The sequence below is a fragment of the Parasteatoda tepidariorum genome, chromosome 3 (assembly GCF_982258835.1).
Source record: "Parasteatoda tepidariorum strain Cologne lab strain chromosome 3, Ptep-v5.0, whole genome shotgun sequence".
Taxonomy (NCBI): domain Eukaryota; kingdom Metazoa; phylum Arthropoda; class Arachnida; order Araneae; family Theridiidae; genus Parasteatoda; species Parasteatoda tepidariorum.
This window is the reverse complement of record NC_141757.1, coordinates 23,947,418-23,960,228: the sequence shown is the minus strand read 5'-3', so window position 1 is coordinate 23,960,228 and position 12,811 is coordinate 23,947,418. Positions and strand designations below refer to the sequence as shown.

General features: G+C 27.5%; 1 protein-coding gene across 1 annotated transcript in view; it reads right to left on the bottom strand.

The window, feature by feature from the left end:
* Polr1B (RNA polymerase I subunit Rpl135) overlaps window positions 1-12,811 on the bottom strand; it is a 45,757-nt gene that overhangs the window by 9,224 nt on the left and 23,722 nt on the right. The window contains exons 13-20 of the mRNA XM_043044071.3: window positions 10,986-11,070; window positions 9,777-10,019; window positions 7,971-8,044; window positions 7,167-7,370; window positions 4,249-4,446; window positions 3,064-3,171; window positions 2,791-2,967; window positions 295-530 (exon numbers count right to left, since the gene is read on the bottom strand). Of these exons, the coding sequence (XP_042900005.2) occupies window positions 295-530; window positions 2,791-2,967; window positions 3,064-3,171; window positions 4,249-4,446; window positions 7,167-7,370; window positions 7,971-8,044; window positions 9,777-10,019; window positions 10,986-11,070 (1,325 nt within the window). The remainder of the gene's footprint in view (window positions 1-294; window positions 531-2,790; window positions 2,968-3,063; window positions 3,172-4,248; window positions 4,447-7,166; window positions 7,371-7,970; window positions 8,045-9,776; window positions 10,020-10,985; window positions 11,071-12,811) is intronic.

The following is a 12,811-nucleotide window of genomic DNA, read 5'->3' as shown; positions in this document are numbered from 1 at the left end:
AGTGCAAAAAGTGAAATTTAGGCACTTATTTAATGAAGTTTAAATTAATTTAGATGCTTATTTTAAAATTTTCAGATACCTTTTTCGCAATAATTTCTAATGCTAAAATATAATAAGAACAAAATAAGTAAAAAAAAAAAAATTTAGATAATTACACGACTATTTAAACACGTAAATTTCACAGAAAGGTTTTAAAAATAAATTCAAAAACAAAATTGAAATATGTTAAAAAATTAAAATAAACTAAATAGTTCAGAGGAAAATTATTAGTATGAAATAAGCAACAATTTTTACCAGCACACAGGATCTCCATAAGTTAATCTTGTACCAACATGAGGCAGTCCATCTTCATCAACAAATTTGAGAAACTTAGGGTCATTTTTACGACAGAAAACCAATGTGCCTTGCTGACCACGGTCACCAGAAATGGTCCTCAAATTAATAATTTCTGTTTTATAAATGCTGCCATGTTTGAAACCACGCTCTACGGAATGCTTGTTTAATACAATAGCGTCTTCCATATCAAAGCCCTAAAAATTATAGATTAAGAAAGTTAACTGACTTTTATGTACATACCAAACTTTTAACTGTAATTATATATTAACAATATACTGTATACAAGATTTTATATTTATCAATAAATAATAAGGGCAATTTTGTTACCCACAAGAGATAACAGCATTCAACAATATCAGTTCTCAAGGCTAGAAGTTTCATATCAATTAAAGAGAAATAGGGCAGAAAATTCAAGTTTAGCTTTTATTTAAACATATTGAAATATATATATTTTTAAATGTTATTCCTCCACTGGAATATACAAGCACAAAAAAAAGTTTTTGTTATTGTTTTGTATGTATTAAAATAGGTAGTAAATGTAGCATGGTCAAACTGAAAATACTGTGGTCATCTTTACACTGGCCCTTATGCCAACTGAGAGTTTTCCTCTCAGGGGTAGGTTCAGGCTTTATTTTTTTTAAAGAAAAATTTATAATATTTTAGTGAGAATTTCTTAATTAATGAAAAACATTCAGTTTTAGTAATCACTGGACTTCATGTTTCAAAATAAGTACATGAAGTAATTTGATAAAATACTTAAATAACTTATATTTTTTGACAATGCCAAGTTAAAATATGATACTTACATCTTATTTCTTGCTTAATGATATAGACAAATAAAGATTTGGAGATCATTAGTTGTCTGCAGGATAACACATACATAAATAAGAATTTTTTTAAATAGAAGTAAACTGAATTGCTTAGAAAAAAAAACCTATGAACGTTTTCTACTCCTCATTTGTTAAATTATTTAATGAGCTTTTCATTGACAATTAGCAACCAAAAACTATCCAAATACAAGCATTTACATTTTGACAAATAGAACTGAATTTTGTACTTGAATTCAAAATGTCTATAACTCCAAGTAGTTGAATTATAAAAGGCAGTTCATAATATGAATCAAGATGCAATGATATGCCCAAATATGAAACACTACATTTGATTTTTAAAAATCACACAATTAAATTTGCAATAAAGGATTTTTAAAACATGAGTACAAATCGTCATTTTGGATTTTTAAATTGCAGGAATACGATTCATGATGTTTGAATTTTTAAGTCACATTAATTTGAATCTCGATAGGCAATTTTCAAACTGTGTGAAGCACAAATTGCAATATTTAATTTCTTTAAATCGCAACTAAGTAAATAGAAAACTAGATGTTTGATTTTAAAATCATGTAAATATCAATCGAGATATTAGACTTTAAAAACATGTCAGTATAAATCATGACGTATGTTTTTTTTTTTAAATCACTTTTATTTGCAAGAATACCAATTACAATGAGTGTCGATTCATAGGATTATGGACCATGATATTTGATTTCTTTCAATAGCATGAAAACAAGTTACAACACATGATCTTAAAAATTCTGCAACTATGAATCATGATGTGTGATTTGTAAATGAACTATCTTCGATGGGGGTTGTGAAATCACTGTGAAACAGTTTTCTTTGTGGTTTGTTTTAATTGTACTCTCATTGATGATGAGGACTTATCATATCTATATATTTATTACAGGCTCTGGATTATTATGTTTAAGAATATATACAATTACACACATTTTAAATTAAAAAAAAAAAAACACAGTCCAACTCTCAATTTCTGGAGTCACCTTACTCCCTTCACCTTCATTTATATTCTCTCAGCAACATGTCCATAACAATATGATTTTTCACGAGAGTCCATCTCTTTTAAAAAACCTTCCTCATTTGAAATCATTTTTCATGAGAGAATCTGAAGATTGAATATTCTGTTCATAAAATTTTAATTTAATCAACAATTTTTGTTAATAATTTAATTTTTTTAGTACTGATTTAACTTTACAAAAGAGATCAATTCAAAATTTTGTATTGACTAATGTTCAATATACAAGATTTGATTTCATCGTCTAAACATAGTCAATAAGTATACAACACCTAATCTCTCTAATTAAATTTTCTAATTGCTAAGTTTATTTAATCAAGTTTTTTTGTTACTATATTATTCAAAGACCATAGGAATTCTGAAGCAACAAACTGGTTAGATCTGTAAAATATTAATACCAATTTTATACAATTTGTGGATAGTCCCCCAGTTTAATATATCACATTTTTGCATTGTTAAGATTGCTAATTAGATCTTATAATGGAAATCAAGTGGAAAAAAAAGAGAAAGAAATCAGCGGATTCGGGAAATAGTGGCATGTCTAATGAATTCAAATGATATTAGTTCAAACAATTGATATTCACTTACTGTATAAGATATAACAGCAACAATAGCATTGGTACCTAATGGATAATCATCCAAATGGTAGTAGTCGTGCATTTTAGGTCTTACAACAGGTGACTGAGGAGTTTGAATGTGATACAACTTATTATCAGATCTATATTTAAGAGCATGACAAGGAGTTCCCATTGTTTGTTTACCCATCTGCAAGACAAAAGGAATTAAGCATTACAGACAAAATATTCAATCCAGCAAAGGTGTGCGTAAAGAGAAAAAAAACAGTACAGGAAAAAAGTTTACCTGACATTCATACATGTTTCTGGGACTCTGATTGAAATCAGAGTAAGGAATCTGATTGGCCAACATACTCAGTACACCAAGCGAAGAAATTTCCTGATGAAATGTTACCTAAATATATTTTAAAAGAATAAAAATTTGATATTTACTCCACAAAACTGTTACTACAGAAATTCAATATATATATATAAATTTTTTTTTATAATATTCCCAAGCTTAACAGTTTGCAAGCTTGGCAGTTTAGTAAATGGGCAAAATTGGGAGAATGTTTTTCCCCTATACTCCGATTCCCTATCTGATTACATGGAAAAACCAGTTTTATTAAGCAGAGAAAACTGCAGGTTAAAATACGACTTTTTACGTTTAGAAGGGTCAGTGGGTAAGACGCTAAGAATGACATATAGAAGACTATGACCTCATATGGTTACCTTATAAAACTGACAAAACATAAAATACCAGTCATTCCAGTGTAACTCATGCCTTGTCAACATAGCAAAAACATTATAATAGGAATATAATGTACAATAATAGCAGTATAATGAAGTAATTGCGTTAGGCAACCAACTTGGTCACCTTTTAAAATGATCTTGTACAACATATAAACTTTAATTGTAACCAAGAAATGTCCGTGATATTGTCAAAGTTCTTTTTGTATTGGATTTTAGCAATAAAATCTAGAACTGTCTAACAGCCATTAAATCTCATGAATCACTGTAAGTATGAGTTCGGGACAGTTCAACATAATAGGCAGCAGAAGTATTAAAATTATTTCCATCTCTCTCCTGAGATACGATAGAAAGCTCATTCCAATGTTCCATTACATGCTCACGTACATCTCAAGTATTAACTTGAGTTCTCTTGCTTGAAAAAAGCAAGCTCCATTATCAATAATCAATATGAAAGTATACAGCGTTACAGCTAGCTTTACATTTAAAATTTATACAGCCATTTCAGAAATTATCGAAAATAAATCTAAATAATTAATTTGTAACTAATCTTTTACTTCTATAAAATTATTCTAAATGAATACTTAGCATATAATTAACTATTTAACACTGCTTAAAATATTACTTAAGACAACCAAACAAAATGAATAATAACTATAGTGTTAGCATTAAAGAAATACCCAAGCTTATTGTACCGCTTAAGATACATAGAGATAGATAATCGATTAAGAATTATACTCACTCCAGACACTACTTTTTCTTCATCTAATGCAATGTGCAGGTACACTTGCTCCATGGTACCTATAAGCTCTATAGTGTCAGATGAGATATTTTTTACAGGTCTCATCATTCTTGCTGGAGTTGTGAAGATAAATATACCAGGGTATTGTGAAGCATGCTCTGTTCTATGAATAAGACATATTTCCATGGTGCTTGGAACCTGTTTTTTTAATAGAAAGGAAACTTTTCTAATCAGTAGGGTAAAAAATCTATTATTGAATTCACACTCTTTTACAGGGTGTGTAGCCAAATTTTTCAACAAGAAATAAGCACCTATTGAGTGCTTTAAGCACTCAAAAAATATTTTTAAGCACTTTGAAAAATATAATTAGACAGGGTTTGCAAGTTTTTGACAATTGATGGTTTTATCCGGCTTCATTTAAAGTGACGAAGACGATGGTGCGTCAAACGATGAAATTAACAAGTAAAATGAAATTTTCTATCACTAATAGAAAAAAAAATTTAAAATTTTTAGTTGGTCCCCGTAATCAGCGAAAATTGGAGTGATTTTTCGATTCTATTACAGAGGGCGGAAAATGAAGTCTGAAATTGAGAATCTCTTGCAAAATGCAGCAGGGTAGCACATGAGAGTCAAAAATCCTTACCACCTAATGCAGCTCGGTATACATCAAACAATCATACACTACAGACCAGCAGTACGCCGAAATAGATTGGGGTTGAATTAATTGTGAGAATGTAGAATAGGAAAATGTCTTTTTGCATAATTTGTGGCAAAAATCAACATGGTATAAAAAGTATCACATTTCGGAAAAGGGAAAATTAAGCACTTTATAAAAACACCCACGGAAAAAAGCACCTTTAAGGGCTTTTAAAAAACGAAAATAAGCACCTTTAAAAAACGCTACGCACCCTGTTTTATCAAAGCAAATATTAAGGGATTTTTTTTTTTGAAAAAAAAAGGAAAAAAATTAAGGATATTAATAATGATACAATAATTATCCACTATCAAATATACACCCATTGGAACAGTGTCAATTCTTCTTCCATTTATTTAAATAATTTATTATTAAATCACGCTTATTTAAATCATGTTGACCATCTGCATAAGTGGCTGTTTTTTCAAGTATGTTATGGGTACTAATATTAGATAAAGTGAACTCAAGTGGAAAATTGCAAAAAAATAATAAATGAATGAATAAAAATTACAGTCTGAAATAATTTAGCAACACAAGAACATTTGAACAATAAGTGCAATAATATTTTAAAATTTATGCTTAAATGCTCTCATGTTGTTACACTCATAAAATTATTAAGATCCAAAGAAAAAAAAAATATTCTTACAAGTGCTCTTACTAAAATATTTTCTAAATACAAATAGATAACCAACTTAGTTATTACTTCTAGTATTTATCAAATTTATTCATTCCTATTCAGTTATTAAACACCAAAACAAGGGGAGTACAGTTTCTTCCACAGATTTATTTCAATTAATTTCTTTTTTAAAAAGCAAGTTATAAAAAGTGACACTACAAAAGCTTATTAAACACATGATTTACTCAAATAATTTTAATTAGCATATATTTTGAATTTTGATAAACGTATATTAGAAAGAATCACAATTCAAAAGTAAATTTTTTTTTCTTGAGACAGTTAGTCTTCAATACATATTTAGATCAATCTTCTAAAGCAATTATGTTAAAACCAAGGTAGGAAAAAAAAGGGTTTTTTCTTTATTTATTTAAACCTGTTTTTTTTTTAAAAAAAAAAACCAAACGTCAAATAATTAAAACTCTTAATTGAAACTAATTCAACCATTTCATTAACCTATTAATAAATGTTTTTCAATAAATTCAAAGATATTCTTCTTAAATAAAAAATACAAAAAAAGAATAACTGCATTACATACAACTTATAATAGGTAAGTACAATTTATAATATTACTTTACAACTCCACTTAACAAGCAAATAAACACTCAAAAACTAAATTTTATTTTAATACATGTGAAACAGTGATTTTTCCATTGGTTGTCTACAATATGTAAAAATTGTAATTCAGCATTATTCAATTAATGCTGTTTTTTGAAACTCTGTTGCTATGGAAAGAAACACATAGTTTAAGAGCCTTACACTTGAAGCAATGTGACTATATACATAATCTTGCTGCTAGAAATTATCTGGGATTTAGCACAGAAAAATAACTTAAATATTATAAAAGTTATTGAACTTTTTTAAAAATTGCCAATTTTGAGGCATTTTTCAGCCTAGATGAAAATTATCAACATCACTGCCTTATTCTCAGTTTTGGCAAATTTGCAAGAGCCTAATGCAGCAATAGAGTAAGTTTTTAAATATTAAAAAATTAGACCACAGGTGCTTTTCATTTACAAAAAAATTTGGCTTTTCTCCATTTTCAAAATAAGCGCAAAAAGCGTTGGCTTCACATAGGCTAAACTTGAACCAAACAGTCATGAGTAACAGTCGAAAAATTAACAGCAGTCATAAAAATAGCACACTATTTGCAAAAAATCATAATTTTATATTTTGATGGAGCCCTCGATAAACAGCCTTAATATCATTGTATGGTATACAATTTATAGCACTGTTAATTAAATTTTATATAAACATCTCATTTTTCAATCGTTTGAATGAATATAATTTTATAGAGAAATATTTAAGGCAATAATTCATACAGATTTTATATAAACAAAAATTAAAAAAATAGTAATTGAAAAATGACGGTTTCACAATACTACTAAATTAGGGCCTTCTGGCTTTTACTTCTACTAAAAGGAATCATATTACATTAGGAAAACATAATGTTGTAGGGCAAAGGGTTTAACCAAGTTTCTTTATTTGGTTAAAACCAATAAATTGTTAAGTTCTTTTCGCTCTAAAATAAGTACAATATTACAATCTTACATTTTGAAGAGATTTTGATTTGAGGTGCCTCAATTTGTAGACAAAACTAGCTGCTTTTTTCTCCAACATCCACCCAACAACTTTCCCGTCCAACAAGACTGTCAACACATCTTGGAAAGATGAAAAAGGATCATCAATCGGTATCATCCCGAATTTGCAGAAAATATTAACCAAGTGATTGGTAGGAGGCTGCACATTCACAACCTAAATAAATTTAAATATTAATAAAAAGATTAAAAAAATGTCTAGCAATAAAAAAATTTATTCTTAAAGGAGTCTAAAACAATTTTGTAAATTGACAATTTTAGACAATTAAGCAGTTCAAACTCAAAAGTCACAAATTTTATTCTATTTAAAAGTCACATTTTAATAACAAAAATTTGTTCAAAACAAAATTTATTAATTTAATTATTTATTTTTAACTGTTTTTTATTTCTATTTTGTACTAAATAAATAAAGAGTTTTCTGATTACCTTAAAAAATTCAAATAAAAATTAATGTACTGAAACAGATTGACAGGCTTAAATATTGCAAAAAATTTATTAATTAAGAACATTAAAATAGCGTACATTATTTATAAAATAATCACAATTATTTTTAAAAGCAGTTGTTTCAACTATCAGAATGTAAGTTCTGGCATTCAAATTGGTTGCTTTTCACAATAAAATAAACTTGTTTTGCTGTTAATCAATATTGTTATCAGGGAAACAATGAGGAAGAGAAAAATATCATACAAAATTGCACAATTAAGGATTAAATTTTCAGAAGAAAAAAAATTCTTTTTGACTAAAAATAATTACCCACCTGACATTGAGCAGCCATATGATTCAATAAGCCACAAGGTGTTCCATCAGGTGTGTGAACAGGACACAAAAATCCTACAACATAAAACAAGTATTAGAACTACAAGCATTATTGCAACTTATATAAATTAAGTATACAAACGTTTTTGTCAAAGAAATGTGCATGTTTTTGTTTTATGCTGTTAAAATCGTGCAAAGACAAAATGGTTGTTAATAAAGTTATCAGAAGTCCAATTTATGGGCATTTGAAGAGGAAGTTTTAAATTAATTATGTATGCTTTCATTTACTTTAGTTAAATAAGATATATCATTAAATATTTTTAATTCTAGATTAATCTAACAAACAAGGGATGTACACAACTGCAAAATTCTTGTTGAAACAAAATCAAGCTTCAGTTAAAAAGCATGGTCAAAAATATAGTATGAGACCCTTCAAAGTTTTAGCTCATTTAAAATGAAGATTAAAAAATAACAAGTAGAAAGAGTATTGATGGCTGAATGATTAAAGTATATGACTCAAAGCGGAGAGAACACTGGTTCTATCCAAGCTATGTAGCCGAATTCACAGAAAAATCTTTCATGCAACTAATTGCTAGAAGAAGAAAATAAAAGACCAAGTTGCACAAAAGTAACATTTATCAAATTTATAGAGAAAATTTTTGTAATATTTAATTTTCTTATCAACATATAAAAACATAAATGCCATGAAATCTCTCAAGAGTGACTACTCTCCATTCCACAGTAAAATGGTTGTGGTTTGAGGTTAGTTGTTCTTAGAGGTTACCTCCATTGACTTCAAAATTATTATAGAAGGTACATGATCTTTTGCAACTATTCTAATTTTAGTCAGTGAAATTTTTTTGGTGCGAAAATATCACTAAATTACTGGCCTTAGCACAGGCCCTGTAGAAGGGTGGCTAAGTGAAATGAAGAGCAGAAGCGAAGGGCCATACTAAAGAGTGTAAACTGTATAAGGATAAGAAAAATCTGCCCTCAAATAGAAACAAAATTACGTTTTGATAAGAAAATTAATAAGTTCATAAGAATTATGCCATTTTTAACATTGCAATGCAAAAAAATAATCATTCAACAGAAAATTGCAAGTTAACATAGAAAAATTAATAATATAACTTACTCATTACAATAACGAGAAATTTTAACATCCTAATATTTGACTATGATGTTAAAAAAAAAATCTACTAAATTTCTTACCATATAATTCAACTCATTAACTTTTAAAACCAATGATAATGATTTTCTTTTTGATTCCTTTTTAGAGCCAACACCTAAATATGTCATTAGACTTGCTTAAAAATTTTTAGATGCACTTTAAGTGGCACAAAAAGCATACAAATTACAATTACTCTAGTTCTACAAACTAACTTAGAACAGGCGAAAATGATCAACTAAAAAAAGAAATTGATTCTCTATTGAATAAATAGAAGAGTGATACAGAGTGAAACATTTGGAGGAATTCAAAGCAAGGAAACTAGTTTCCTTTATGAAACGAAAGTAAAAAGTACATACTTTTAATTGTACTTCGTTACTTTTTAAATTTTGTACTTTTACTTGTTTTTTTTTCTTCGTTACTTTCAGTTGAAAAAGTTCATATTTTTGTAACGAGAATGTTGAAAGAAACTGTTACTTTTTTACAAGTTACATTTGAGACTAACCACAGAACTATATAATGATTTAAATACTCTTCTGGGATAGAAAATGGAATTTTACTCCAAGGAGAGGGGAGAAGTAAAATTAAAATTTTTAATGAAAATAATAATCAAATATTAAATGAAACCTTAATTCTTACCCCAAGCTTCAGGAAGGAGTTTTCGGACAGTCGTTGTTCTCATTTCAGCAAAAAAGGCACCTCTGTGAACAGAGCGAAAATGTGATAAATATCGCCAAAAATTTAATTTGTCAGCTAGAATAACTAAACCCGATGACTGCATCAGATTGCTTTCATATCGTGCCACAAAATTTCCTGTTGCAAGGAAATTTTCTATACTTTTGGACACATCCATTGTCTTGAAAATACAGTTTTTCATAACATCTACGAAATAAAAAGAAATATGTTGAGTTGGATATTATGATATAAATCATTTTCCAAATGGCAGACACATTTTTAAAATAAAAACATAAAAGGCAAAATACTAAAACTTTAAAAGTAAAGCTGATTTAGATCAGAAAAAAAAAGAAAAAGTAAATAAAGAAAAATATCCTTTAAGTTGAAGAACTTATTTTAATATTTATTTAAAAAACTATTTCACATATAAGATCTTTTTGCACACATTTAAGAGTCAAATTCCATTTTTTAAGCTGAAAGTAGGGTATGAAAATAAAAGTTCCTCACATGTACCAATTGCTACACGCCACATATCAGAACTTTTCTTCAAGTACAATCCAAAGACCAAAAAGGCAGTTATTGTCAATGGCAAGGAAAAAAAACTTGAAAAACAAGTGAGCAGTTGCAAACCAAATCATACAAAACAAATCCAAAGTAAATGTAAAAGTAAACAAGCTTCAAAGTTTGTTTTCTTCATTGGAATTTTTCATATTTGTACACAAATGTTATAATTAACAATTTACAAAATTGGAAATTCTGCCCAAATTCTGAAGAATCTCATGATTCTGATGTGCAATTCAAAAATCATGCTTCTATCGCGCAACTGAAAAATCAAAGCAAGTGACAAAAACCTCAATATTGAGATTTTAAAATATTTCACATCTTTGTATAGTTAACTACATATTGCAAAAAAAAAAAAAAAAAAAAAAAAAATTCAAAATGAACTTTGCTTTATCAGTTTTTTGAAGGAAAGTAGTTTTTTAGTAGAAGTCACTTTTCTCGGTATCAATCGTGAAGCACTTACGTTGTTTGTTTTCTTCTTCAATTTCACGGCAGTATTGTTTTTGTATCCTCAGCAAAATATTCTCCCGACATAATTAATAAAAATGTAAAACAACAAATGCAACTTTGAAATAAATTTTTGCTTTAGAAAAATTTAAAATAGTACACTACTTTGATCAAAGGTTGTGACTTTCCCAGATTTTATTTTCTTATCAATGGCGAGTCTTAAAGTTCCCAGCCAAGAGTATAGTTTTTCCTGTAATAATACATAATATTAGCTGAAAAAATAATTAACAAAGAAATAAACAATTCAGAACAGGATAAACAATACAAACATTTAGAGTTCAGCAAATCAGAAAACAATAATTAAATAATTTTTAGTAGTTTTAATAGTTATGAAACTACATATTGTTTGTTATCAGACTTCAGTCCATTTAATTTACCAAATATTTTGTTCATTATCTGTTTAGAAGGTTGCCACTGAGGTAAGACTACAAAAATAGTCACTTCAGTAACTTCAAATATGAGAAATAGACTCCAAAAGAGTTTCTACAAGCATAAAATAATCTAAATAACATTATTATTTTGAGCTATTATTATTATTATCCTTTTTTAAAAATATTTATTAATTACCAAAAAATGATTTTAATGGAAAAGATTTAAGCATTTTTATTTTTTATAATTGATAGTACTCTGGAAATTCTGCAAATATTAGAATTGAAGATACAACAGCAATTGAATTTTAAAAAGTTATATACTTAAAATTTGATTTCTCAGGAACTTTTCAACTGATTTTGTTCAAATTTTGTATTTTGCAATGTAAAATTACACTTTTTGAATTGTGAACATTATATGTACTTACAGTACAAAATTTTTCAACTTTTATTAAATAAAATAATAAAAATTTATTTAAAAAAAAAAAACTTTTTCTGCATAAAATTCTCCTTAAAAAAAAAAAAAAAAAAAAAAAACAAATTTTATAATTTTTGCAATAAATTGTCAATCTGCTTAAAAAATTCTCAAGATATGGCAAAGTATACAAAAAGTAAAATTAACATTAAGAGGTTTAGACGTTGGATCACGCTCCTGACCAAACTATTGGGAACATATTTCCCAGATTGCGGCTATCCTTCCCCAATTTTCAGGCTAGAAATCCAAAGACGTCAGAAAAAAAGTATGTTTATCAGGGATGAGATTAGCCAAAAGGCAAAAAAGCTGAATTTCCACGATAGTAAATTTTACGCAAGCGCAACCCTTTAATAATAAATTCCAGACAGTTTAAGGTAATAAATAATGCGTTGACATACAATTGTGTACTAATCTATTATTATATAAATGATTATATTGATACTTAACATTTAGTGAAAATAAAAATTACCAATTGAAAAAATACAGCTGGAAATTATATTTTTCCTCAGTTCACCCAAGAGACAATTATTACTTGAAAAACTACCTGGTTTAGCAAATTAAAACTACTGAGAACAAACATTAATATTTCATTTCTTTTAATAAATACTGTTATGTGATTTATAGCAAATATATCAGTAATATTATTTTTTAAATTATATTGGAGAAAAAAAAACTTGAACCGAATCATTATGTTCATATTATAGTCTAATCTAACTAGAGCCCTTTGAAACATATCAATAACAGTGAAATAGAAATATATAGTAACTCCTTAACATACAAAAATTGCTATTTTAGTTTGAAAAATTACATGACAATCAGCAACTGTTTAGATAATTGTTTTTTATTTGATAAGAATTTTGCATTTTATAGCATAAATAACAGCAATTTTAAATAAAATTTTGATGATGAGTTAATTAACTCTTTTTCCAAAAAAAAAAATTAACTAAATCTCTTTTTAAGTGATTGCTTTTGTTTGCTATATTTAGTCGTTAGTCCATCTTCAAACATCTTGTGACAAATCCTATTTTTTCTTCTTTGCTACCACAGAATGTAAGTTTTGAATATATTCCCTTCCAGTTTCTCTGATG